This window comes from Rhinatrema bivittatum, chromosome 19 (genome assembly GCF_901001135.1).
Source record: "Rhinatrema bivittatum chromosome 19, aRhiBiv1.1, whole genome shotgun sequence".
NCBI classification, from domain to species: Eukaryota; Metazoa; Chordata; class Amphibia; order Gymnophiona; family Rhinatrematidae; genus Rhinatrema; species Rhinatrema bivittatum.
In genome coordinates, this window is record NC_042633.1 from 15,697,405 (window position 1) to 15,725,381 (window position 27,977).

At 46.9% G+C, this 27,977-nt stretch overlaps 1 protein-coding gene across 1 annotated transcript; it reads left to right on the forward strand.

The window, feature by feature from the left end:
• LOC115080437 (oocyte zinc finger protein XlCOF6-like) lies at positions 1-27,977 on the forward strand. Its single transcript, XM_029584597.1, has 7 exons — positions 1-318; positions 12,471-12,597; positions 20,213-20,326; positions 20,514-20,627; positions 21,266-21,394; positions 22,771-22,878; positions 23,981-27,977. Exons 1-7 carry the CDS (start codon positions 295-297, stop codon positions 25,936-25,938), a joined length of 2,574 nt encoding a protein of 857 aa, XP_029440457.1. The 5' UTR covers positions 1-294; the 3' UTR covers positions 25,939-27,977.

A 27,977-nucleotide genomic window follows, 5' to 3' on the forward strand; every position in this document is an offset into this window, starting at 1 on the left:
TAAATGCCGGAGCAGGGGAGGGATGTTTGCGCATGCGCTGCACACTGGCAGTTCGGCTTTCTCTTCCTTTTAGGGGCTGCAAAGAGCAGGAAAGCTTCAGAAATAAAGCAGAAACCCCGCTCTGTCAGCTCCAGATCTGCCCCTTTCGCTCTGCAGAAGGAAAGGGAGGGGGAGACTTCATCCGGGACCCGGCAGGATTCAGCCCTGCCTTATTCCTCTTTCTCAGCATCTGCCCAAGAAAAGGGGTAGCTCCGGGGTGAATCCCTCCCCGCAGCTTCACCATCCGGGAGGGAAATGTCCGCGCTGGTTTCTGATCCAGTAAGAAAGTCTTTCCTAACCTCTTTTTTTTAATCAGAGCACTGGGGATTAAAGGTGAATATTTTCCTGTGCAGCTCTTCCAAGCTTCCTCCTCACAGCACAGTGAGAGAACAGAGTCCCTTTCATGCAATAAGCTACTGGAGAGCTGATCTCCCTGATAGATGTCATATATCAAAGATACATGAGAGAACAGAGCTCCCTTCCTGCTATAATCTACTGGAGAGCTGATCTCCCTGATAGATGTCATATATCAAAGATACATGAGAGAACAGAGTCCCTTTCATGCAATAAGCTACTGGAGAGCTGATCTCCCTGATAGATGTCATATATCAAAGATACATGAGAGAACAGAGCTCCCTTCCTGCTATAATCTACTGGAGAGCTGATCTCCCTGATAGATGTCATATATCAAACATACATGAGAGAACAGAGCTCCCTTCATTTCATTTGCATTTCTTATTTTATTTATTTATTTATTTATTGTTTTTGTTATACCGAGTTTCATGATAGGCATCACATCAACCCGGTTTACAAATAACAAGGAGTGTAAAGCATAACGTAACGTAAAAAACAATATTTTCAATAAGAACCTTGAACTTTAAATACAGTGAATCAGAAAAAGGGAGAGGGAAAGTTACAAAAAACAAGGAAAATAAACTTGGGATGGAAGGGGAGAAATTGAACAGCACAATATTTACATTTCAGCCTATTGATACATTAGAATAGCAAGTGAAAAAATAAGACTATGAAACGGTACATAGGTAATCAAATGAATAAATATGACACAGTTGTGAATGGTAATAGTATGATAAATATTCAGCAGGAATTAGTGAGAGAGGGTTTGAGGTTGGTTGATTCGTGTTTACATTCCATTATTGCATACGAGTTAGTGCTAGTGAGAGGAGGTTTTATTCAAGGCTTGGAAATGCTTTTTTGAAAAGCCAAGTTTTTAGTCTTTTCCTAAATGTTAAAGAGCATGACTCTTGTCTCAAATCAGGTGGGATCGAGTTCCAGAGAGCTGGACCTGCTGATGAGAAGGCTCTGAGACTCAAGGATTTATGTTGGTAGGTTTTGGCCTTTGGAATTTGGAGTGACTCTTTGTAGTGTTCCCTGATAGGCCTGGCGGAGGTGAATTTTTTAAGTGGTATTTGTAGGTCAAGTTGCGTGTGTTGGTTGATAGTTTTGTATATGATGTTAATGGTTTTGTACATGATTCTATAGTGGATCGGAAGCCAATGGAGGTTTTTGAGAATAGGTGAAATGTGGTCAATTTTCCTGGAATTTGTAAGGACTCTGGCTGCAGAGTTCTGAACCATTTGTAAAGGTTTGGTGTAAGAAGCTGGGAGGCCTAATAGTAATGAGTTGCAATAATCTAGTTTGGAAAAGATTATTGCTTGCAAGATTGTTCTGAAGTCCTGAGTGTGAAACAGCGGTTTTATTCTTTTCAGGATATGTAATTTGTAGAAGCAATCTTTGGTGGTTTGGTTAATGAATGTTTTGAGGTTGAGACGATTGTCTAGGATGGCTCCTAAGTCTCTTACGTGGGTTGTTTGAAGGAGTGTGGGTGGTTTAGGAAGTGTGTTATTGTTTTCCGGTGATATGAGCAGGAATTCTGTTTTTGAAGCATTGAGTACAAGGTTTAGACTGTTGAGGAGAAGTTTAATTTCTAATAGGCAACTGTCCCAGTATTCCATTGTTTTTGAGATTGATTCTTTTATAGGGATTACGATCTGTACGTCGTCTGCAAAAAGGAAATGTTTCAGGCTTAATTTTGTTAGTAGTTGGCAGAGTGGTAGCAGGTAGACATTGAAAAGGGTGGGTGAAAGTGATGATCCTTGCGGCACTCCTCTATTAGAAGGGTGGTATTGGGATTCTTTATTATGAATTTTGACTCTGTATCCTCTGTTTCTAGAAATGTTTTGAACCAGTTTAGTGTGGCACCTGTTAAACCAATGTTTGCCAGCTGTTTTAGAAGAAGGGCGTGGTTGACGGTGTCAAAGGCCGCCGAGAAGTCAAGGAGGATTAGAAAATATGCTTGGCCTTTATCAATACCAGAGAGTAGGTAGTCCATGAGTGAAATTAGTAGCGTTTCGGTGCTTGCGGCTTTGCGAAAACCATATTGGTTTGGGGACAGAATACTGTGGTCCTCTAGGTAGTTGGATAGTTGGGTGTTTACCAGTTTTTCCATGATTTTAGCTATAAATGGTAGGTTGGAAATAGGGCGGAAGTTGTTGGGATCACATGCATTTAGATTTGGTTTTTTTAGCAGTGGCTTGATTGAGGCAGTTTTTAGGTCATCTGGGTAGATGCCATGTGATAAGGAGCAGTTTATAATATCTGCTAGGGTTTTTGCTATTGTGTCCGGGATAAGAAGAAGCATTTTGGTAGGGATTTGATCAAATGGGTGTGATGACGGTTTCATTCTTTTTAATACATTTTGTATCTCTGTGATTGTGATGGGTTCAAAGGCATTAAGCTGGATGTCTTTATTTTGGGGAAGATATGTGTTATCTGGAGACGTAGTGTTTGGAATCAGCTGATTAAGGAGATCCGATATTTTTTTGTTAAAATGAAGAGCCAATTCGTCTGCTTTAGTCTGGGCTTGTTCGGGTGGTATATCTGGAGTGATAGGTTTAGTGAGGCTGGAAACGAAGGCGAATAGAGCTTTTGAGTCAAAGCTGAGATGATGAACCTTTCGGGCATAGTAGTCTCTTTTGATTTTCAACGTGGTACTTTTGTAAAGATGGAGTGATCGTTTGTAATCAGAGAGTGAGGCTGGTGAAGGGGCTTTGCGCCATTTTCTTTCTTTTTGCCGAAGTAATTGTTTGAGTTTTCGTAGTTCATCATTATACCAGGGTTGACGTTTGGATGTATTAGCAGACCTTGTTTTGGTTGTCAGTGGGCAGAGAGTGTTTGCTATAGATTTTGTTATTTTGGACCAGGATTGGAGGGCAGCGTTAGGGGTAGATACTTCAATGAGTGGTAGATCCGAGGTTAGAGCTTTACTTAGATGTCCCGAGTTGCAAGGTTTTCTGTATAGGAAAGAGGGTCTTGAGTTGAGTTTGGAGTCTGATCGAGGTAAGGAAAAACTGGTGGAGATTAGAGAATGATCTGACCATGGGACTTTTTTGCAATTTGGTTGTTTTGTAAGAGAAATACCAGTGTTTGTAAAGAGTAGATCGAGCGTGTGGCCTGCTTTGTGGGTGGGTTTATTGATTTGTTGTCTGAATCCCATCGCTGACAGTGCGGTGAGGAGGGCTTCACAGTTTGTAGAGAGGGGAACTTTGTCAACATGTAAATTGAAGTCACCCAGGATTATAGCAGGGGAGTCAAGATTGAGATGCAGAGTTATGGTTTCGATGATAGGAGAGGAGTCTGACTCTAGTAAGCCTGGCGGGGCGTAGACTAGCAGGATTTGGAGTTGTTCTGATTTGAACAATCCTAGTTCTAGTTTAGTTACTGTACTGATGGGGTGGTGTGAGAACCTTAAGGATTTTTTTGCAGCTAGGAAGATACCCCCTCCTCTTTTTTTTTGTCTTGGGATGGAGAAGAAATCGTAAGTCTGCGTTGGTAATTGGTTAATGAGTGTGATGTCCGTGGATTTGAGCCATGTTTCTGTTATGGCGCAAACGTCTGGGGTTGTGTCCTGCAGTATGTCGTTGAGTATAAGAGTTTTGTTGGTGAGAGATTGGGCGTTGAATAGGATTATGGTGAATAGGGTGAGGCCTAGTAACTGTGTAGTGGGGGAAATCATGATTGGGATGAGTGATTTGTAGGTGCGTGGTCGGTAGTACATTATTGTTCAGGTTGGATCGGTGCTGGATGAGTGCTACCGGAGCTTGGATGTGCTGCTAGAGACTGGATGTGTGCTTCTGTAGCCTGGATGAGTGCTGCTAGAGATTGGATGCGTGCCGCAGGAGACTGGATGCGTGCTGCTGGATGAGTGCCTCTGGAGACTGGATGAGTGCTGCAGGAGACTGGATGAGTGCTGCTGGATGAGTGCCTCTGGAGACTGGATGAGTGCTGCAGGAGGCTGGATGAGTGCCTCTGGGGACTGGATGAGTGCCTCTGGGGACTGGATGAGTGCTGCAGGAGACTGGATGAGTGCTGCTGGATGAGTGCCTCTGGAGACTGGATGAGTGCTGCTGGATGAGTGCCTCTGGAGACTGGATGAGTGCTGCAGGAGACTGGATGAGTGCTGCTGGATGAGTGCCTCTGGAGACTGGATGAGTGCTGCTGGATGAGTGCCTCTGGGGACTGGATGAGTGCCTCTGGAGACTGGATGAGTGCTGCTGGATGAGTGCCTCTGGGGACTGGATGAGTGCCTCTGGAGACTGGATGAGTGCTGCAGGAGACTGGATGAGTGCTGCTGGATGAGTGCCTCTGGGGACTGGATGAGTGCTGCAGGAGACTGGATGAGTGCTGCTGGATGAGTGCCTCTGGAGACTGGATGAGTGCTGCTGGATGAGTGCCTCTGGGGACTGGATGAGTGCCTCTGGGGACTGGATGAGTGCTGCAGGAGACTGGATGAGTGCTGCAGGAGACTGGATGAGTGCTGCTGGATGAGTGCCTCTGGGGACTGGATGGGTGGATGTGTAATCGCTGGATGGATGGATGGATAAGGGTGGGTAATGGCTCTTGCTCTGGGACGCTCCAAGGAGCGCACTAAGGGGCAAGCCCCTTAGGTTGCGCTCCTTCGGGTGCGCGACGCCCCAGGGAGTGTCTGCAATTTAAGGGCCTGAAAACAGTGCTGGGCTAGACGGCTGGGTTGGGGGTGGGAGCAGTATTACTCACCACGTGGTCCTGCTGCTTCTCTTTATTTTGCAGGTTTCTGAGCCCTCTTGTCTCTTTTTTTCTCTTAATTTCCCGGTTCACTGTTCACTGCTGGCTCACAGAAGGGAGGGGTGAGCGGGCTCTTGCCCCGACTGAGCTGTGCCGACCGCATGAGCCCCTGCAGTGGAGGAGGACAGAGACTGAGAAAGGATCCTGGCAGAAAGAGGGACGCCCAGGGAAGCGTCTGTAATTTAAACGCCTGAAAACAGTGCTGGGCTGGGGGTGGGAGCAGTATCACTCACCACGTGGTCCTGCTGCTTCACTTTATTTTGCAGGTTTCTGAGCCCTCTTGTCTCTTTTTTTCTCTTAATTTCCCGGTTCACTGTTCACTGCTGGCTCACAGAAGGGAGCTCTTAATTGTTCTTTCTACACTTATACATGCTATAATGATGGCTATCCGTGATGTATATATTATATATTGGGTCCTCATTTTCTGTTATTGCAATCTTGTACCATTGCAAATTTACTAATAAAAACATGCAATAAATACATTTTTTTTTAAATTTAAATAACACTTAATGGCCTAAGCAATGTACAAAAAAAAACATTCACAATAACATATCAATAAAACAAAACATATTAAAACATATTTCCTACATGACAAAATCACAGTACTCAGAGCAGATACATTTCACGGGAGGATCGGTATTGATGTTCTCATCCAAACACTTGTTTTAGCAAAAAACGTTTCAGGAGGCGTTGGAACTTCTTTATGCATTCAGACATTCTGAGTTCCATTGGTAAAGAATTCTAAAGTATGGGTGCTGCCACCTAAAAGGTGGATTTCCTTGCTGCTGTCAGGCAAGCAATTCAGACTGAGGGCACTTTATTTGTTTGTTTGTTTATTTATTTATTTAATGGTTTTTATATACCGATTACCGTTTGCACATCGTATTGGTTTACAAGTAACATAGTGGTTGTATAGTATAGGTTTACAAAGAACATTCGGGCCGATACAATAAAAACACTCTCCTGTGCGCACGATACAGTATCTTCATTTATTTAAATTAGGCCCGGCGGTAAAGAGGCAGCAAAGTTTAGCAAAAGTTGCAGAGGATGTAATGGTTTTAACGGAAGACCCAAGTATAAACCATTACAGTAATCCAATGAGAGGAAAGATAGATGCTTGGGCAATCGTACAGAAATCATAGTTCCCTGTACGTACTCGGATCATTCCAGACTCCTGGGTTTATGCATCCATGCCAGCAGATGGAGACAGAGAAAGTTTAACTGACACTGCTTGATAAGCACTGGTGCCACCTGCTGTTCCCCAGTATTTGTCTGTCTCCAGCAGATGGTGGCTGGTGCATTCACCTGCAGTTTCTGGTGATTTAAGAACATAAGAACATGCCATATTGGATCAGACCAAGGGTCCATCAAGCCCAGCATCCTGTTTCCAACAGTGGCCAATCCAGGCCACAAGAACCTGGCAAGAACCCAAAAACTAAGTCTATTCCTTAAAAATTGCTTCACTTAAACCCTTACTTAAAAAACCCAACCTGGACCCAGCCAACCCTGCAAACTTCCGCCCCATTGCAAACCTACCTTTTATAGCCAAGCTAATGGAAAAGCTTGTCAACATCCGACTCACAGACTACCTTGACTCCCACAATATTCTCTACCCCTCTCAATTCGGATTCAGGAAACGCCTAAACACAGAATCCCTCCTTCTTTCTCTAACGGACAACATCCTGATGGGCCTTGACAAGGGACAATCTTACCTGCTAGCCCTTCTCGACATCTCTGCCTCATTCGACACGGTAAACCACACTATCCTCTTAAACTGTTTAATGGAAATAGGCATATCCGGCTCTGCACTGCTCTGGTTCACATCCTTTCTGAACAACAGACACTACAAAGTCAAAATAAATGACAAAGAATCTCACTCCATTCCATCAAACCAAGGCGTACCTCAGGGTTCGTCACTTTCCCCTACCCTGTTCAATATATATCTACTCCCTTTATGCCAGCTACTCAATAGTCTCAATCTCACCCACTTTATATACGAGGACGATGTACAAATCATAATCCCCATCTCGGACCCCATCTCTACTCTAAATTTCTGGAACAACTGCTTACAAGCCATCAACCTTCTGCTCTCTAGTCTCAACCTGGTCCTAAATACTTCCAAAACGGAACTACTGGTTATCTCCCCTAGTGACAACAACCCCCTCGCAAATAATGCTAGCATCCCATTAGCAAACCAGGTGAGAGATCTTGGGGCCACCCTTGACTCTAGAATGAATTTCAAAAAATTCATTAACGCCACAACCAAAGAATGCTTCTTCAAGCTACAGGTCCTGAAGCAACTTAGACCGCTCTTACACTTCAAGGATTTCCGTTCGGTGCTTCAAGCCATACTGTTTTCAAAGATCGACTATTGTAACGCTCTATTACTTGGTCTCCCTGCTTCGTCCACCAAACCTCTTCAGATGCTGCAAAACGCAGCGCCTAGGATCCTTACAAACACTCGTCGCAAGGACCATATCACACCAATCCTAAAAATCCTACACTGGCTGCCCATCCAATATAGAATACTTTTCAAGGCTCTCACCATCATCCACAAATCCGTCTACCAGCAATCCACTCTCCAACTCACCTTCCCACTCGAATTACATACTTCCGCAAGACCGATCAGAACTGCCTACAAAGGTTCGCTCAAGGCCCCCCCCCAACAAATCATCGGTCCACAACTCTATTCACAAGCGTGCTCTTTCAACAGCAGGTCCACTACATTGGAATTCACTTCCCCAAGACTTACGCCAAGAACAATGCCATTCAACATTCAGAAAGAAATTGAAAACCTGGCTGTTCGCAGAAGCCTACCGCTGAAGGATCTCCTCAACCATCACTGACTCTCATTCTCCCACCCCTCCCTAATCCCTACCCCCCCCCCTCTTTTCCCTCTCCCCTTCCCCCCCACCCAACCTCACCCTTTCCTTCTCCCACTGGACATACCATGCTAATAACTGCCTAGGATAAATCTATGTTTACGTATCTTATAGTTTTTGTTGATTATATATTTATCTCTCTCTAATTGTTTCTTAGTTTAAATTCTGTACTGTCTTCCATTGCCCAGGTTTTACGCTCCCTGTTTAATGTAACTTTACTTTCTACCTTGATGTTAATTGGTTTCCCCTCAGTTACATTGTAAACCGGTACGATAAGACCTAGTCTTGAGCATCGGTATAGTAAAAGAAATTAAATAAATAAAATAAATAAATTCCATGTTATCATTGCTAATGGCAGTGACTATTCTCTAGGTGAACTTAATAGCAGGTAATGGACTTCTCCTCCAAGAACTTATCCAATCCTTTTTTAAACACAGCTATACTAACTGCACTAACCACATCCTCTGGCAACAAATTCCAGAGTTTAATTGTGCGTTGAGTAAAAAAGAACTTTCTCCGATTAGTTTTAAATGTGCCCCATGCTAACTTCATGGAGTGCCCCCTAGTCTTTCTATTATCCTAAAGAGTAAATAATTTTTCGGTCTCTTTTCTTTTTCAGTCAGAATTCTTTCGGCAATGTGACAACCATGGCTTATATCAATCGACAAGGCAGTACCAAGAGCTGGATGGTAGCTTAAGAGGCTCAGGAGTTAATGATCTGGGCAGAGGCACACTTGACCCAGATAGCAGCCTCTCATATTACGGCCAACGAGAATGTCCAGGCGGATTTTCTAAGTCGCAATCTTCTAGATCCGGACAAATGGGGACTGTCAGAGTCGATGATGCAGCTTATTCGCGAGAAGTGGGGTTGTCCACATGTAGATCTCGCCACAGTGCAAAAGCCCCATGATTTTTCAGCCGCAGGTGAGACTACGGAGTCAAGCGAGTCGAAGCTCTAGTGATTCCTTGGCCTTAGGGAGTTGTATTTTACATGTTCCCTCCGTGGCCTCTGGTGGGCAAGGTTTTGCACAGAATAGAGAGACACCTGGGGGATGTCGTATTGGTGGCTCTGGAGTGGCCACGTCGCCCGTGGTTTCGGATCTCGTCAACTTGGCCATGGACGGTCCGATATGGTTCAGTCACCTCTCTCATCTGCTCCATCAAGGTCCCATATTTTTCGATCAGGCAGATCGCTTCTGTCTAGTGGCTTGGCTTTTGAGAGGCGACGTTTAAGGCGCAGAGGGGGTACCCAGAGCCAGTTATTACTACCCTTCTGCATGCGAGTCGCACGTCTACCTCGTTGTCTTATGTCCGAGTCTGGAAGGCTTTTGAGGCTTGGTGTGTGGCCAAAGGTGTTGCTGCTTTGCGGGTTTCGGTGTCCCAGATTTTATCCTTCCTGCAAGATGGCTTGGGCAAAGGCTTGGCGTTTAACTCTCTCCGAGTTCAGGTAGCGGCTCTGACCTCTTTGTGAGGGACAATTGATGGAAGATCTTTGTCCTCTCATGCTGATGTTGTATGGTTTCTTCAAGAGGTCAAGAATTTACGTCCTCTGGGACGGAAGGTCTGTCCAGCTTGGAATCTGAATCTGGTCCTTCGAGCTTTGTGCGAACCACCTTTTGAGCCTCTTCGTAGGGCGACTCTTAAGGATTTGACCTTGAACGTTGTTTTCCTGGTAGCCATTTGTTCAGTGCGGAGAATATCCGAGCTGCAGGCTTTATCTTGTAGGTTGTAGGGTTGTGTGGATTGCCTTGGAGAGTTCTTCACATTTTGGTCTAATGAGACTTTGGAATGACACAGAAGTGATGTGCAATAGGTCCTCTAATGGGATTTTGGAATGAGACATAAGTGACGTACAAAAAGTCTGTGGAAACAGATCGTTTGGGCCGTGTCTAAGTGCCCAATAAGAATTTGAGATCTGCCCGAGGCGGAAAAGGATTGAACAGCTAAAGGTAATGGTTTGTTCGATGGGGCTCATGAATGTTTTGCAGCATGCCCGAGGACTAGAAGAGCGAGTTACATGTCATAAAAATGTGGTGATTTGTCCTGGAATTCACGGAAGAACTGAAGAAGAATGTTCGAGTGATTGGGTGTGAGCTGCTTTCCACGAACGACAGTGGATGCAAACCTGTATAAGAGGACAGAGATACTGAACGTGTTCGGATGGTTACTAGAGGGGGACGCTTTATGAAACATTTAGGGAGGGTGAATGAAAGTGGTGCTGTTTTCGAGTGTAGTTAAAAGAAAGGTGAGGGCTTTGTGCTTTGTTGTGTCTGTAACTGTGAGAGGGAATGAATGTGATGATACGGTGAGTGTTTGTGAGAGAGAATTGTTATTTTTGGATGGGTGGTTGTGTGAAAAAATATTTGGTGTTGTACTATGTAAATGGAAAAAGTGTTGAATTTTAATATAGTGATGGGCGGTGGAGGCTCTACAAACAGATATTTCACTCTTTAATAGATGATGAATAAAGCATTGTTGACTTCGGGAAAATGTGAGTTGAAAATGTAGACTGTCTCCTTTGGGAGGTGGCTTTATTAATTGAGATCTACAGAAGGGTCTGGTTTGCAGTGTATAAGTCTTTCTTTTTTATCTTGTGGGGACCCGATCCTACAGATTTCGGATTCGGGGGTGTTCCATCTTTTCTTCCCAAGGTGGTCTCAGCTTTCCATGTTAGTCAGACGGTCGAACGTCCAGCTTTTCCCAGTTTGGATGCTGCTTCTCCCCGTGCGAGAGAACTCAGGCGCTTGGACGTTTGGAGGGCCTCACTGAGAGATCTGGAGGTGACCAATGCCCTTCGGAGAGCTGATCACCTGTTAGTTTTGTGGAGCGGCGCGAAGAAAGGGCTCCAGGCTTCCTGAGCTACCATTGCGAGGTGGCTCAAGGAGGCTATTGGGTCAGCCTATATTGTTAAGGGCCGCCAGCTGCCGGACGGTTTACGGGCTCATTCTACTCGATCGCAAGTGGCCTCGGGGGCAGAGGCGCAGTTGGTGTCGCCACAAGAGATTTGTTGGGCGGCTGCATGGAAGTCGCTGCATACTTTTTCGCGACGTTGTCGCCTAGACATCTGGGATCCAGAAACTCATTCTTTCGGCGAGAGTGTTTTGCAAGCGGGACTCTCCCGGTCCCACCCCAGCTAGGGGGCTTTGGAACATCTCAGGAGTCTGGACTGATCCGGGTACGTACAGGGAAAGGAAAATTGGTTCTTACCTGCTAATTTTCGTTCCTGTAGCACCACGGATCATTCTAGAGCCCGCCCGCTTGATGGAGGTGGAGCGTCGTCTGCTCAGCTGTGCCCTTTTTGCTATGCAGATTTTTCTTCAGAGCTTTAACAAGTGTTGTCAAGTGTTTTACAAGTTTTTGCAAGTGAGTTTTTGTGCTTGGGTACAGATCAAAACTGAGGAACTGGAGGTGGCACTGGGGCTTATAAGGCAGTGTCAGTGAAACTTTCTCTGTCTCCATCTGCTGGCAGGGAGGCATAAACCCAGGAGTCTGGACTGATCCGTGGTATTCTGGGAATGAAAATTAGCAGGTAAGAACCAGTTTTTCCTTTATGGAACAGATGTCTTAATCCTGTAAGCACATGTAACTTAAAAAACCCAGATTTGATTGTGGCTTTAATTTGGGGCTGAAAAGAGAGCGAAGAATCAGTCAAGACCCCTAAGCTTTTAATCGGGGCTTTAATCGGGAAACTTAGATTATCAGTCAGAATAGATTCCTGGTGAAAAGTAGAATGTGGTCTCTGAATCAGTAAAAGCTCAGGACTTATTAAGTGATAATTTCTTTTGATGTAACCATTGTTTGATTGAAGACATACAAGCTTCATGTTAGTGTAATGGCATCACACTGATAGATGCCATATAACAAAGATACGTGAGAGAACAGAACTCCCTTCATGCTGTAATCTACCGGAGAGCTGATCTCACTGATAGATGCCATATAACAAAGATACGTGAGAGAACAGAACTCCCTTCATGCTGTAATCTACCAGAGAGCTGATCTCACTGATAGATGCCATATAACAAAGATACGTGAGAGAACAGAACTCCCTTCATGCTGTAATCTACCGGAGAGCTGATCTCACTGATAGATGCCATATATCAAAGATACGTGAGAGAACAGAGCTCCCTTTATGCTATAATCTACTGGAGAGCTGATCTCACTGATAGATGCCACATATCAAAGATACATGAGAGAACAGAACTCCCTTCATGCTATAATCTACCGGAGAGCTGATCTCACTGATAGATGCCATATAACAAAGATACGTGAGAGAACAGAGCTCCCTTCATGCTGTAATCTACCGGAGAGCTGATCTCACTGATAGAGGCCATATTACAGCGTTTATTGTGTATATACATACACACACACACACAGTATAATTGACTTGGAAGGAAAAGAGTCTGAGTGCGTTCTGTTTGCTCTTTTCAGGCCTCCGTCACGTTCACCGATGTCGCTGCTTATTTCTGGGAAGCGGAGTGGGACATCCTGGGAGAACGGCAGAAGGAGCTGTACAGGAAGGTCATCGAGGAGATTCACGGTGTCCTGATGTCACGGGGTGAGGATGCCTCTTCTGTCATCTATAGGCCCGTGGCAGTGCAGGTGTTACCAGGTTATCAGGGCTGGAAAAGTCCTAAATGCCAAGTCACTTGGAAGCCTACAACTTGTGGCCCGGATACTGATGCTGTCACCAGCCTAGTGGTTGCTGCTGTGGCTGCCCATGGCTCAGAACATAAGAACATGCCATACTGGGTCAGACCAAGGGTCCATCAAGCCCAGCATCCTGTTTCCAACAGAGGCCAATCCAGGCCACAAGAACCTGACAATTACCCAAACATTAGATAGATCACAAGCTACTCTTGCTTATTCATTACTGTAAAGCAGAGTTGCTTACCTGTACCAGGTGTTCTCCCAGGACAGCAGGATGGTAGTCCTCGCATACGGGTGACACCCTCAGGATGGAGCCCAATCACGCAACACCTCCGCCAAAGCCTCTAGAACCCCGACCGGCCCACTGAGCATGCCCAGCACGCCATCACCCCTGCAGCCAGCAGGGGTCCCCCTTCAGTCTCGTTTGCAGCAAAAAGCAGGAGCGAAAAATCGAACAAGAAAGCGTAAGCGAACCCAACGCCGCGGGGTGGCGGGCAGGTTTCCGGGAGGACTGACATCCTGTCTGGCCCCAGGCCAGCTGCTGTTACTGCTGGCCTGGGGCCAGATAGGGAAATGCTAGTGAGAGGTAGGGAATGGGGAAGTGAGGCAGGAGGAAGAATAAAGCTAAACGGTGAAAAAAAGAAAACCAGAATTAGAAGTTCCACACAGAACTAATGGAACTTACTGTGGGGGAAAAATACCCATATCCAACTCTTCTTTGTTCTCCTGACCTCTGAAAATGTGGTAGGAATTGACTTGAAAATGCAAATTTTAGTGACCTAATTGTGCACATGAGGTTGCAGAATCCGTTGGTTCTGCCCTAAAAATACCCCTCTAATCATATGTTTGGCTTCCCCGATGTGCAGAATAGAGGGTGTGCGAGCCCCTTTGTGCTGCAGCATAGGTGACGCAGCCTCGAAGGTGAACCCACGCGTTCTGTGCCGGCAGCTGGCAAACGCAGCCTGCTGTGGGACAGTCTGCAGCTTCACCCTCACCAGCCTCCTCCCCCGCAGGTTAAGCCCTTGGGTTCTGGCGGCCGGCAGGACTTAGGTGGGTCCCCAGGGCGGTGACGATAACACAAGTCCAGAGGCACACCGGGGTCAGGGGCAGGCCAAGGGCGGGGGCAGACGGCTAACAAGAATGGGTCCGATCCGGGCAAGGGGAAGTCCAAGCAGCAGGCAATTGCAATCAGGTCCAGGCGGCAGGCAGTCGTGGTGAGGTCCAGGCCAGAGGTCAAGATCTGGAGAGTCAGGCCAAGGGAGGATGTAGGCATGGGAGAGACACTGGACGAGACGGGCAGGGTAGGACAAGGACAGCTGGATGAGGCAAGGCACAGGAATGCTGGCAACATGCACTGCAATGCCAGAGACCCATTGCTGAGGCAAAGAAGGGAGGTCTGAGTAGGGCACAACTGACATCATCCTAGGGTGCCATGGGGCATTTCCCGCTGCTGGCCCTTTAAGAGGTGCCATGTGCTGTGCGTGCAGCTAGGGAGACCACAGGAAGCAGCCAGGAGCGTGGCGTCGGGGAGTGGCGTCGGAGCCACTGGCAGGGCTGGGGGCCTGCCCGGTCAGAGCAGCGTTGGGGATAATTGCAGTGGCTTGCAGGGCCAACCCGCAAGCTGCAAATCTTGACAGCACCCCCCTGCCAATCTTCTGAGTCTGAGCTTCTCGGGGATTCTCTTGTGAAACTCTGATATGAGTTTGGGGGGGGGGGGGGGGGGGGGGGGGGACCATAGCTCTTCCAGGAGATCAAATACTGCAACTGGTTTCAGGCTCTTCGGGGAAGCCAAACTCTCCTGGACCTTAAATCCTGGGTCGTCTTCTGCAGCCACTTCAGTGGTCTGCCTGGCCAAGAGAGCCGTGGAACACCCCGTGAATGCACAAAGCTGCTGGCAGCGTCAGCCTGTAAGCCCCAGGGCGATGGGGAACGGACCCATGAATCACAGTGCAGACGTCAGAGAAGGCATCTTCAGTTGTCGATTTTTCCTGCTGAGCCAAATGTAAGCTTCCCAGGTGAGGTTGAGGGGGGGATATGGGGGGTGTGTGTGTGACGCGGCGTTGCGTGTCAGTGGGTTTTTAAAGCGCTCTGCCACTTGCTCCACAAGATGGTGCGTCTTCTGCCACCATTCTTGGGAGTTCCTGTCCCATCGGGTTGGCTGCTGGGCCAAGAGTCAGGTTTAGGTTCTCGGAAACGGCGTCCGAATACGACGTAGAAGGCTGCTGACCCCCGCGGACCTGCTCACGTGTTTGTTTGTGTGAGAACTCGGCCCACGGGAGGAGGGGAGAATCCGTTAATCCTGCCCTTGGTTCATGTAGGCTTGTAGAAAGGCCTTGAGACTTTGATTCACCCACTTGGCTTGTCCGTTGCGCTGGGGCTGAAAATCCAGCATAATTCCAAACGTCTGGCATAAGCTCTTCCTGTAGCAGCTGTAAACGGAATCCCCCTGGTATCAGAGGATGTGAAGAGAAAGTCCGTGCAGCCGGAAAATGTGTTGGACAAACAGTTGAGCCAGTTCTGGGGTAGACGGGAGGCCTGGAAGGGGGCGTGAAATGTGCCGCCTTAGAAAAGCTATCCACTGCCACCCATATGGTGGTGGTGGTGCCGCCAGGGAAGGGAAAGTCCGTGACGAAGTCAGTGGCCAAATGGGTCCAGGGGTTCCCTTGGGGGGGGGGGCTGACAGTGGCTGTCGTAACTCCCAAGGTCGTGCTTTTGCACCCTTTTATTCATCGCACAGGTGGGGCAAGATTCACGTCGGTCTTCATTTTGAGGCCGCCAGTGGTGTCAAACGACCGATTCCAAGCTTCGGGCTGCTATCTGGGTGTCCCGCCAGGTGGGAATCGTGGGCCTGTAAGGAGACGAGCTAGGAGTTTGAGCCCCACCTCCCTCTAGGTAGGTGCCAGTGATTTTCTGGTCCGTCTGCTTAGAGAATAACCCGAGCTGTTTGTCTGGAGAAAATCTTCTTTATTTCTGAGTTACACAGGGCTGGGCTTAATACGTCATCAGAAAACACACAAGCAATTAGGGAAACAGAAAATAAGAAAACCAATAGTTACAAAAGCCTGCTTGACACCCGGTGCTTATCAGATTACAGTTAGTGAATGCTAGCCTCACCTCTCCCTAGCAGAGACTTGTGTTTGAGCTAACTTCCTAACCCACTACATGGGGAATGGAGCCACGGTTTCTCGCCATATAGGACTTGCAGCAACCCCTGCTCTCCGTTCACAGGTCTTCAGCACGGAGAGGCAGAAAGGACGGTCACTGTCACCGAAGCAAACAGGCTGGCCCGCTCTCCAGTCCCTCATACCTTGCTCTGCTGTGCCATTGGGTCTCTGCAAGTCTCTTCTGCCCAGGGGGGGTGGGGGAAGCAGCAGCACTCGGAGGGCTCGTCTTCCTCTTTGGAGGGGAGCCACGATCCAATGACAATGGCCCCGAGCAGCCCCGCTGCTTTTAAGGGGCTTACCTATGCATAATTCAGCAGCTTCGTGGATAGTCGGGGGAAATGCAGAATTAAGGCTTTAATTAGCTGATTCTCCTGCTCTTTTACCAGTTCCTTTCTCTTTTCTTCAGGTTCTGGTGACTGCCCAGGGCACTGATAGACTCTGCTCTGGGATTGGGACTTAGAGCCATAAAAAGAGGCCCCTAATGTTTTTCTGGTACAGCTTCCTACACAGCACCATTTGTGCTCTATTTCTTTTGGCGCCAGCTCGGCTAGCAAAGGGTCCATCAATCTGTCCAGGCTAGTCGTGTGCACAGAACTGCAAAGTCTCTGCATTTGGCTGCCCATTAGCAAAATAGGCAGTGTCCATTTTTAGTGATGTCAGCGAATCCATTTTTGGCTGCTTGCATTGTTAGCAAGAACTGGGGATGTTCCCTACAGGCGCCCTGAAGAACCTCCTGTTGTAGGCACTGGGGAACCACGGTCTTCCCAGGAGGAACTGTAAATGTGGCAGCAGCCACAGTTTTTGCAGGATCGATGATGTGCCGGGGGGGGGTTCCAGAGAGCCTTCAGCATCAAAGGAACATGAGAGGGCAGCGGCTCACTGGTGGTTCTCAGCGGGACGATACCACAGAGCAAATTCAAAAGGATTAAAAAAAAAAAAGCAGACCAATGGGCTTGTTTCAGATTCAGTCTCTGCGCTTGTGCTAGGTGCTGTAGGGTCATGTGATAGTTACTGGATGCTTGACTCCTTCCAGCTGCTGTGGCTATTCTTGCAAGGCTAGCTTGATTACTTGTAACTCACGATCTCCAATGGTATAATTCTTCTTTGCTGGAAAGAATGTATTTGAAAAGGAGGAGCAGGTCACAAGGGTACCATTATGGTTATGCTGCAGGAGGATAGTGCCTTACTCAGAGGCTAGACGCATCTACCTCCAGGACGAAGGGCTCGGATGGATCAAGGGTGAACTCCTCTTTGAGATGCTTGACAGCTTGGATAGCGTCCGTGGTCCCGTTCTTGGTGTCCAAGCTTTTTTAGTTAGGGCTGTGAGTGGAGCTGCCAAGGAGGAGTAATGATGAATAAATTGTCTGTAATAATTTGTGAACCACAGGAAGTGTTGCAGGGCCCACTCCAGTATGGATTTTAATTTATCTGGGTCCATACGGAAGCCTTGGCAAGAGATAATATATCCCAAGAAAGGTTCAAAGGTACGCGTCTCTAACTTGGCGTAGAGGTGGTGCTCACGAAGTCTCTGGAGGACCTGTTTTACATGATGTCGGTGCTCTGACAATGACTTTGAGAAGAGGAGGATACCCTCCATCACATGGGCGTAGAGAAGGTCCCAAAAAATCTTGTTTAACATAAACTGGAAGATTGCGGGGCCGTTGCATAATCCGAAGGGCATCACGTCACGGATGTTAAAGGTGATCTTCCATTCGTTGCCCTCTCGGATTCTGATCAGGTTGCAGGCCCCGCGAAGGTCCAGCTTGGTAAATTATTTGTGTGCCACGAAGGCAGTCAAAGAGCTCGGAGATCAAGGGAAGAGGATAGTGGTGGTTCTTGGTAATTGAGTTAAGATCACGGTGGTCAATGCAGGGATGTAATGACCCATCTTTCTTCCTTACGATAAAGAATCCAGCCCCTGCCGGTGAGGAAGAGGGGCACATGAATCCTCAGTCCAGATTTTCCTTGATATAAGAACATAAGACTTGCCATACTGGGTCAGACCAAGGATCCATCAAGCCCAGCAAACTGTTTCCAACACTGGCCAATCCAAGTCACTAGTACCTGGCAGGATCCCAAGGGGTAAATAGATTCCAAGCTGCTTATTCCAAGAATAAGTAGTGGATTTCTGCAGCTCTACCTTAATGGTTAATGGACTTTTCCTCCAGGAACTTGTCCAATCCTTCTTAAACATAGCTATACTAATAGCTTCCACCACATCCTCTGGCAATGAATTCCAGAGCTTAATTATGCATTGAGTAAAAAAAATATTTGCTCTTATTAGTTTTAAACGTATTACCCAGTAACTTCATTGTGTGTCCCCTGGTCTTTGTACTTTTTGAAAGAGTAAACAACTGATTAATGTTTACTCGTTCCATTCCACTCATTATTTTATAGACCTCTATCATATCCCCCTCAGCCGTCTCTTCTCCAAGCTGCAGAGTCCTAACCTCTTCAGCCGTTCTTCATAGGGGAATTGTTCCATCCCCTTTATCATTTTGGTCGCCTTTCTCTAGACCTTTCCTAATTCTGCTCTATCTTTGGACATTGCCTCTGTTTCCGGCGCAGAGAGTGGGTATGGTCTGCCTCCGGGCAGAACCTTGCCGGGGACCAAGTCTCTGGCACAATTGTAGGGGTTATGAGGGGGGCAAGACCTTTGCTTCCCGTTTGGCTAAAGACATTGACGGATTCTGTGTACTGCGGTAGCAAACCAGGTTATTCCGGGGTGAATGTCCAGGCAAGGTGCAAGACCTTGGTGAGGCATTGCTCATGGCAGCGGGAGTCCCCTCTGGCAAGCTGTAGAGTACCGCACGCGATGTGAGGTTGACCCGGAATGACCCCCATTGACTGCCTTAGGGAAGCAGATGCAGGTTAATGCAGGAGGCCAGTCTGCATGGTGAGTGGAACTGTCGCCGTCGTGACCCGCGCCCCGGTAACGGTTTCCATGAGCAGAGGAGATGGTGAGCGTGGGGTGCAGGCTGATTGCTTACTTTTCTGTTTTACTGTGTTTTAATTGTTTGACTGTAATTTGTCATTGTTGCCTTTTTATGGTGTTTCTGACCTTAATTTTAACTGTTGGAAAATAAACGTTGATAGGCAATAAATATTGCTGTGCCAGCGACTCATGGACGAAGCTGCCTCCAGCGCCAGTATCGAGAAAGGCTTGTCGGGTGCCTCCGACTAAGAGGGAGGATGCAGACACATGGGAGACACTTGACAAGATGGACAGGGCAGGGCAGGACAAGGCTGGACAAGGAAGGCAGGATGAGGCAAGGCTGGAGGGCAAGGCACAGGAAGGCAGGACCGCTGGCATCATGCACTGCAATGCAGGAGACCCATTGCTGAGGTCTGGGGAAGTCCTTATATAGGGCAGAACTGCTGATGTCATCTTCGGGTGCCGTAGGGCATTTCCTGCCACGGTCCCTTTAAGAGGCACTGCACCCACGCGCCTAGGGGAGACCACAGGGAGGAGCCAGGGGCAAGGTGTCGGGGAGTGGCATCAGAGCCGCCGGCAGGGCTGGGGGGCCCGCCCGTTCCGAGCCGCGTTGCGGGTGAGTGCAGGGGCTCGCGGGGCTGACCTGCAGGCCGTGAGTCTTGACAACCCGCCATGTTCTGAAAAGTTGGTGCATTTTGTATATTATATTACTTTACATTTTCTAGACTTGCCTTCCTTGTACCAAAGTCCAACCCATGTGTTTGTGTAATGCGTGGATTTCCCTCCCCCCCCAAAACGCTCTCCTCATAGGGCCAGAGAATCTGAGAAGGGTTAACCTGTTTCTTCCCTCCAGTCCCGCCTTGCTCTTAAAGGACGATCCTCGGGTCACCCTTAGATCTGACACTCGGAGGGAGGGAGGACCCTGTCAGTAATGTTGGCTTGGAGGCTTGGCCTGGGCGGATCGAAGAAACACCCCAGCCCTTTCAGACTTGTGAGGTCGCCTCTGCTATACCCTGGTAAGTAGGTGCAGCTAGGACAATGAACAAGAAAGTTAGTAGGGGACCTTGCACAGGACACTGGCACCCGCGATGCCTTCCGCTATGAAGGTCACGAACAGACATGGTGGGCCCTGTAATTCTCTTACTGTATGGACAAGTATGGTACACGTCTAGGACAATGAATGACAGGAGGCGTGGATGAGCAGAAGAATGGGAGAAACGCACCGCTAGCCCAGTGCTGCCCCTGGTCACCTTCCGGCTCCGGGGGTCAGGGTATCTCCGGAGTAAGTGGCCGGCTGCAGTCATCTCTTCCTTCCCAAGCTTTGTCAGGCAAATGCACTGCTCCATCAGAACAGGAAACCCTTCCCGCCCTGGCATCTTTTACAAATGCAAATCTAAATGTGAGTTTGCTCTCTTGATTCACAGGTTATTCAATTGTTAACCCCGATGTTAAATTCAAGATTAAAAAGGAAGACGGGAAATATTTCACTCAACACTATGAGCGGGAGGGAAAAGAAGATCTTAGCAGCCCCACCGTTAGTAAGTAAATGTTCTGGGTTTGCATTTTCAGCTCAGAGGACATTGTAAGTGAAAAATAATTGCAGTTAGCCCTGCATGGATTCCCAGAATGAACACCAAACATTTGGAGACTTGAAATCCGTCTCCTCCTATATGAATATCTGGTCCTCGGTGAGTCCGTCTAGACCCGTGTGCTTTCTCGTAACAGGGCCTCCCATCGTAACATCCGTGTTCTCGCTGAGAGTGAAACAGGAGGAAGAGCCGCGATTAATGGATCATCCTGAAGCGGAGACGACCGAAGACGTTCACCATCCTGTAACTGGCGAGTAAACAGTTCCTCCTGGGCGTCTTTACTTTCTGTTTAAATGATAAGCTCTCTGGAGCAGGGACCATCCTTCCCCAGTGAAGTTGGTGACATAAGGGAGCAGCAGGAGAATAAATTAAAAATAACTTCCGAGGAAAAGAAGAGGAAGAGCAGAGCAGGAGGGAGAGTGACATTGACAGCCTTGCAGAAATAGAGAGGGAGAGAAGTGCATGGACAGTCTGCTTAGTGGAGAGGCTGTGGTGGGTAAGGAGAGAGGCTTAGAGAGGACAGAAGAAAACTAAAAATATAACAAAGCATGGAAAGTAAAAAAAACAAAACAAAAAAACAAAAAAAACCAACCCAAGTAAATTAAAGAATCCAAAAATGACAAGAAAAACAAGACAGCAAAAAAAGAAAATGAAAAAGGGGAAAAAAATCCCAAACATAGACAAAACCAGAAAAATAGCAAAAAAAGAGGGGGAGGTGTGGGGAAGTTTTCTGATGACTATCAGGACAGCAGCACCTTTCTTTCCTTAGTGGTTAAGAAAACAGCAGAAATCTGAGCTCATTTGTGTTACTGGAGCCTGTAAGGTAACTTTTCTAAACTTCACTAAACCTCTGGGGTAACTTTTCTAAACCATCCTTTCCCAACATAGGCTCCCCTGATGCCAAGCCTGACCTTTTGATCCGATGGAAGCAGGAGGGCATCAGCAGTGAGCCCCAGGGACGTGAGGAACGAGGAGACGGGCCCGTGCCGGGCACATGTGAGGACTGGCGGGAAGCAGGTGACGTGGCTCGGATTAAAGCTGGTGATGGGCCCAGCATCGCGTACTAGTAAGTGGCCTCCTTCCGATCAGAAGCGGCCCGGAAGGGCCGACGGAAGGCAGGCCCCTGGCTTTCCGACTCTCGCCGCGGTGGATATTGTTTACTTTCCATTATTTTTTTCTTGCCTGTTCAGCCTTGTGTTGCCTTGATGCTTATGTTTTCATTTCATGGTGCACCTTGCGTGCCTGTCGCAGTGAGGCACAAAAGAAGAGCACAACTCTTTTCCCTCCCACAGATAGATGGAGGCCATCTGCACTGCATGGCCCTCCCTTCCTCTAAACATGGCCCCAGCCCTCACTGGGTCCTAAAGCCCTCTCTGTTACCCCAGGTATTTATTCCTCCTTCTCTGCCCCCCCCCCCCCCCCCCCTTCCCTTAGGCTTCTGTCATGGCCTCCTGTCTCTCATTCCCTTTCAGGTTGTCACCCTGTCCAGCCAGCTTTGCCCTATTTCTTACCTCTCTCACTTCTGCTACAGCCCGAATCCCTAGCCCTCTTCCCAGCGGGAGGGAGGGAGAGCCCCCACTGGCAGCAGAGGCAGGATGATCCCCCCACCACCACCACCACACACACAGGCAGCAGAAGGAAAGCTCTTTTCATGGGGGGTTTCCAGCGGCAGAAGGCAGCATGACCCGTCCCTAGCGGCAGCAGAAATGTTTGGGTGCCGTAGGGCATTTCCTGCCACTGTCCCTTTAAGAGGCACTGCCCACACGGCGCCTAGGGAGACCACAGGGAGGAGCCCAGGGGCCAGGTCACTTGGTTAAATGCCTGTTTGCATCTCTCTATTCCCAGCAGGACTCTTAGATCCGGCAACAAAGGTCTCTTACCAGGTCCCTACTCTTCGTGGCGCAAATTTAAGTGAGGTCAGGCACAGAGCAATCTCAATAGCCGGCCCTAAACTTTGGAACACCTTGCCCAGTGAGTTAAGATTGGAATCCATCAGCAAGATCTCTAAAAAAAAAAAAAAAAAAAGCACTGAAAACAGCGGGAGTTACCTCCTCAGCCCCCGGGTGGGGGTGGAGGTGGAGGGAGAGACCGAGACGCAACAGGGCGGACTCGGGGGGGGGGGGGGCCAGGGGGCGGACGGGGAGTGCGCTGGGCTTCCACAGCCCAGTGCACGTTCTGGAGCGGATTTCATGGCCCTCCGATTGTGGGTGGCCGGGACCCTTACCTGTCATGGCTCCTTGTTATATCCTGTGCCCCTTCCCGCGGGGGCACGTAAACGTTCGGAGCTCACAGAAGGCCCATCGGCTCACTTTTCGTCAGATGTTACTTTTCTTAAGTCAGCACCCAAGGCTATTTAAAAAGCTGATGGCGCTTTATCATTTTTTTTGCAATAGGCAGCCAAGCTCACAATCCTGACTTCACAGTAGAGCTCCTGAAAATGGAAGAGCCTGATACCAGCGACCAGCTGGAGGCAGGAGAGGAGGCTATGGAGGCCAAGAAAGGTGAGCAAAAAAACTTCCTTTCTAAAAATGAAAACCTTGCACGTGTGCTGTGCAATATTTCCAACCTAACTCCTAGGTGAGTCTTTCCACTTGCTTTTCAGTCCAATCTTTAGCGTTCCCTTTCTTTAAGCCGGCAGGTCCGAGGTGCCAAGGACTCGGGCCCAGAATAAATTCCAGGTCTTCAGCCTGGACTTGCAAGGTCCTGATTCAGGACTGAGGCTGGGATGCACAGACCCAGCAGGTTGCCCTCAGACATGGTCTGGTTCCACCTGGTCGTGCCCTTTTGCTCTTCTGCCTCCATCGGCAAGCAAATACTAATATTATTACTTATTTATTTGTGTACCGTCAAGCTGTATGATCAATCTTGGTGGTTTACAGTACATTGAATAACATAAAATGACAGCATACACAATTCTAAATTACAATAAAATGATAAACATAGCTTTAAATGAACAAATAACTACAGCTTAAAATGCTCAAACACTGTTGTTTTTTGGATATGCGATGTTAAATAGTTATGTTTTCAGTGCTTTTTTTTTTTTTTAGAGATCTTGCTGTTGGATTCCAATCTTAACTCACTGGGCAAGGTGTTCCAAAGTTTAGGGCTGGCTATTGAGATTGCTCTGTCCCTGACCTCACTTAAATGTGTGCCACGAATAGTAGGGACCTGTAAAGAGACCTTTGTTTCCGGATCTAAGAGTTCTGTTGGGAATAGAGAGATGCAAAGGGGCATTTAAACTAAGTGACGTTATTATTGTATAATGAGTTATGAATGATTGATAATATTTTATATTGTGCTCTGTATTTGATGGGTAACCAATGTAGGGATTGTAGTGTTGGAGAGAGATGTTCAAATGTGCTAGTACCCGTTAGTCGTCCTTGTAGTGGCATTTTGCAATATCTGTAACGAGTGGATTATTGATGGAGGTAAGCCCAGTGGTAGTGAATTACAGTAGTTAAATTCGCTGAAGATTAGTGTTACATGTTTTATGGAGAGAGGGGCAAGAAAAAGCCTTCAGAGAATCCCACTGGCTTACAGTTTCCTGATAACTGTCCTCCATAGCTGGAAAACTAACAAGTAAATTCTCATTTTATTCAACAGAGGACGGGTCCAAGAACGGTGCTGAGCAGCAGATGGCAGAATGGCAAGAACAGAACCCCTCCATCGATGGCCCAGAGCCTTCTGCAGACGGTGAAGGAGGTTTCAGAAGAGTAACATCGCCCATAGCGAAAGACAGAGATCAAGTAGGAAAGAGCATCACCTCCTATACCGAGTGCGAGAGAAATCCCAAACCCTGCTCAAAGCGTGTACAAAGTCAGAGACTCGGCGAAGGAGAGGGGCTATGTACAAGTGCGGATACTTGGGAAAGCTTCACCACAAACTCAAATATCATTGAGCACCAAAAGATAATTGGATGTGGGAACAAGTTCCCCGAGAAGTCAAATCACAGATTTATCCATCAGTACCATGAAAGGGAGAAAACCTTTCCAAGTAGTGCAGTAGTAGAGAAAAGAAATCCTCTAACAGATAGGAAATTTGATATACAACACAATCTCTTAAAATGTAGTCACTGTGACAAATGCTTTGCATGCAGGACTGAGCTGGCCAATCATTTAATACTTCATTCTGGAGAAAGACTATTTCAGTGTTCGGAATGTGAGAAATGCTTTCCCTTGAGGTCAGAACTTATGTCACACACAAGTTTTCATACTGGGCAGAAACCATTTCAGTGCTGTGAATGCGATAAAAGTTTCAGTCACAAATGCTTCCTCATGGAGCATGAAAGAATTCACTCTGGGGAAAGACCATTTCAATGTACTGAATGCGAGAAATGGTTTACTAGCAAATCAAACCTCACAGCGCATACGAAACTTCACAGAGGAGACAAGCCGTTTAAATGTGATGAGTGTGAGAAATGCTTTCGATGCCGATCACAGCTTAAAATTCATCAGATTGTGCACACAGGAGAGAAACCATTTAAATGTTCTGAATGTGAGAAATGTTTTAAATGTAGATCACAGCTTAAAATTCATCAGATGGTTCACACAGGAGAGAAACCATTTAAGTGTTCTGAATGTGAGAAGTGTTTTAAATGCAGATCACAGCTTAAACTTCATCAGATAGTTCACACAGGAGAAAAGCCATTTAAATGTTCTGAATGTGATAAAAGCTTCACTCACAGTTTCTTTCTCAGAGAACATGGAAGAATTCACTCTGGGGAAAGACCATTTCAATGTACTGAATGCGAGAAACGGTTTACTAGCAAATCAAACCTCACAGCGCATACGAAACTTCACAGAGGAGACAAGCCTTTTAAATGTAATGAATGCGGGAAATGCTTTACAGGCAGATCACAGCTTAAAATTCATCAGATTGTGCACACAGGAGAGAAACCGTTTAAATGTTCTGAATGCAAGAAATGTTTTAAATGCAAATCAGGGCTTAAAATTCATCAAATTAGTCACACAGGTGAGAAACCATTTAAATGTTCTGTATGTGCTAAAGCTTTTAGTCACAAATTCTTTCTCAAAGAACATGAAAGAATTCACTCTGGAGAAAAACCATTTCAATGTAGTGAATGTGAACAAACATTTACTAAGAAATCAAACCTCACAACACATACAAAACTTCACAGAGGAGACAAGCCATTTAAGTGTAACGAATGTGAGAAATGCTTTACATGGAGATCACGGCTTAAAATTCATCAGATGGTTCATACAGGAGAGAGACCTTTTAAATGTACTAATTGTGATCAGAGTTTTCATCAAAAATGCTTCCTTACAAAACATGAAAGAATTCACTCAGGAGAAAGACCATTTAAATGTACTGAATGTGAGAAATGTTTTTGTCTATGCTCAGCCCTTAGAAAACATAAAATAATTCACATGGGTGGAAAACCCTATAAATGTAGACAATGTGATACATATTTCTATAAGATCCAGACCCTAAGACAGCATGAAATTACCCACCTGAGAGAGAAACCATATAAATGTACTCAGTGTGACAAATGCTTCTGTGAGATACAGAACCTGAGGCAGCATGAAATCACCCACCTGTGAGAGAAACCATTTCAATGTGCTGAATGTGAGAAAAGCTTCTCTCATAAATCCTACCTCAAACAACATGAAAAGATTCATAAGCGGTCTGATGAATGGAAGGAATGAGTGAGAATCTACCAGGATACCTGGGAAAAGAAGCTAAAGAATCTGTAAAAACATGAGAAAAAAACGGTTTATAGAATCAGACTAGCACACAAAGAAAAATAAGAGGCAAATGGACCCATACCATAGAATATATATAAAGAGCAACTTCGACAACTCCACATCGATCAAAACCTGAAACAGAACTGGTTAAAGAGAGAGGAGAATGTAAACCTAAAAGTGATATATTAATAATTGCAGCATGGGACAATGGACTGCAGACGACTGGGTGTGATGCGATGGTGACCCAGTTCATCCACTGGAAAAGTATGTAAATGCCGGAACATTGCTGTAACAAAAACTCACTGGGATCACGAAACTGACAACCTGCAGAGAATGAGAAAGTTGTGATCACCTGGGACATTTGCATTCCTACTGGTAAAAATCGCTATGCTAGAAAATTGGATATAGTGGTAAAGGAGAAAAACACAAGTACGGCATTGCTGATGGAAGAGTCAATACCAGGCGAGTATTGTGTACTACACTTGGAAAGACAAAAAAAAAAAATCCTCAAGTACCAAGAGATGCAATCAGAGACCAGGAAAAGAAACAGAAATAGTCCCAGCTGTATTGGGGTCTGCTCTCTTGATTATAAAGATCCCTGAGAGGTAGGCCCAAGATGGCCCAGTAGCAGAGGTGGCATGTGGCTGGCCTCTCGGTTTCAGTGGTTGGTGCAGAAAAGGAAAATCCTGGTTTGCCCATCAGAACCCAAACCCGTCTCATTCCCCGGTCTCTGTCCTCAGCGGATTGCCTTCCCAGGCCTCGGTGATGGTCTCGCTGGGAGGGACGAGGGATTTCAAGAGCCTGCCCTCTTCCCCCTGATTTTTTTGTCTCCCAAGGATCGGTCTCCTCTGGCAGCACTCAGAGAGAGAGAGAGGTGTCCATGGCCTCCCTGCATGGGATTGAGGTGTTGACATTGCTGGAGCCCTTAGCGGGAGAAGAGGGTACAGGATCTCAAACCATTGGGTATCTCGCCATATCTTGAAGGAGGTAGCCAGAGAGGGGCAAATGCAACCGTATGGAGCTGAAGTGAGCTTGCTAGCTTTGTGGGAATTCGAGTAGCTTCACTGGAGGGCTCACAAGGTTGGCGGATGGAAGGAAGCTTTTTTGAAATTCCCTGAAACCTTTAATTTTGAGGCATGGGAAACAATAGCTGCTTTGCAGCTCGCTCGCTCTCTGTCTTATCAAATCAAGCAACTGTCTAATCAGTTTGAAATGGTGGCCTCAGAGTTTGAATTACAAGAGGAAGAAACAGAGAACCTGGAAGTAAAGGACTGTTTGCTGGTTTGCACAGCCAAGTTGAAAGTCTGGAAAGTGTGCTCAGATGCAGGAATCTGCATTTGATCACATTTCCTAAAAAAATTCCCTCTGTTGCAGCATGCGATACATTCACGAAAACTTTTCTGAAAGTGTTAAGTACCGGCGACGTCATTTCCACCTTCCTCGGGGCAAGAGAAAAGCTACTGAGGGTCAGCCAGCTTGCCTCTTGATTTTGACTGGCTTCCTAGATGGCGGCCACGTCAAGCATTCAGATGGCACTTGCCTTGGCGTGAGAGCGACTGATTAAAACCTTCTTATAATTTTACAGATGTTTTGTTTATGAATTTTTCTGACTGTGGCTCATGCCAAGCAAAAGATGAGGAAAGAATTCTTATTAATGAGGTCTTAAAATAATGCAGCTAGGAGCCTCTTTTCCATTGCATTTTTTTTGCAGGTGTATTGTTCGTTATATATTTTCCTATTCCCCCCCCCCCCCCCCAAGCAGAGTCAGATCCCTAAGACCTCCACTGTCAAGATGTCCGTACCCGGATCAGTCCAGACTGCTGGGTTTTGCCTCCTTTCCGGCAGCTGGAGACAGAGAAAAACGTCGAGAGGGCCCTCTCTTAACCTGGTGTGCC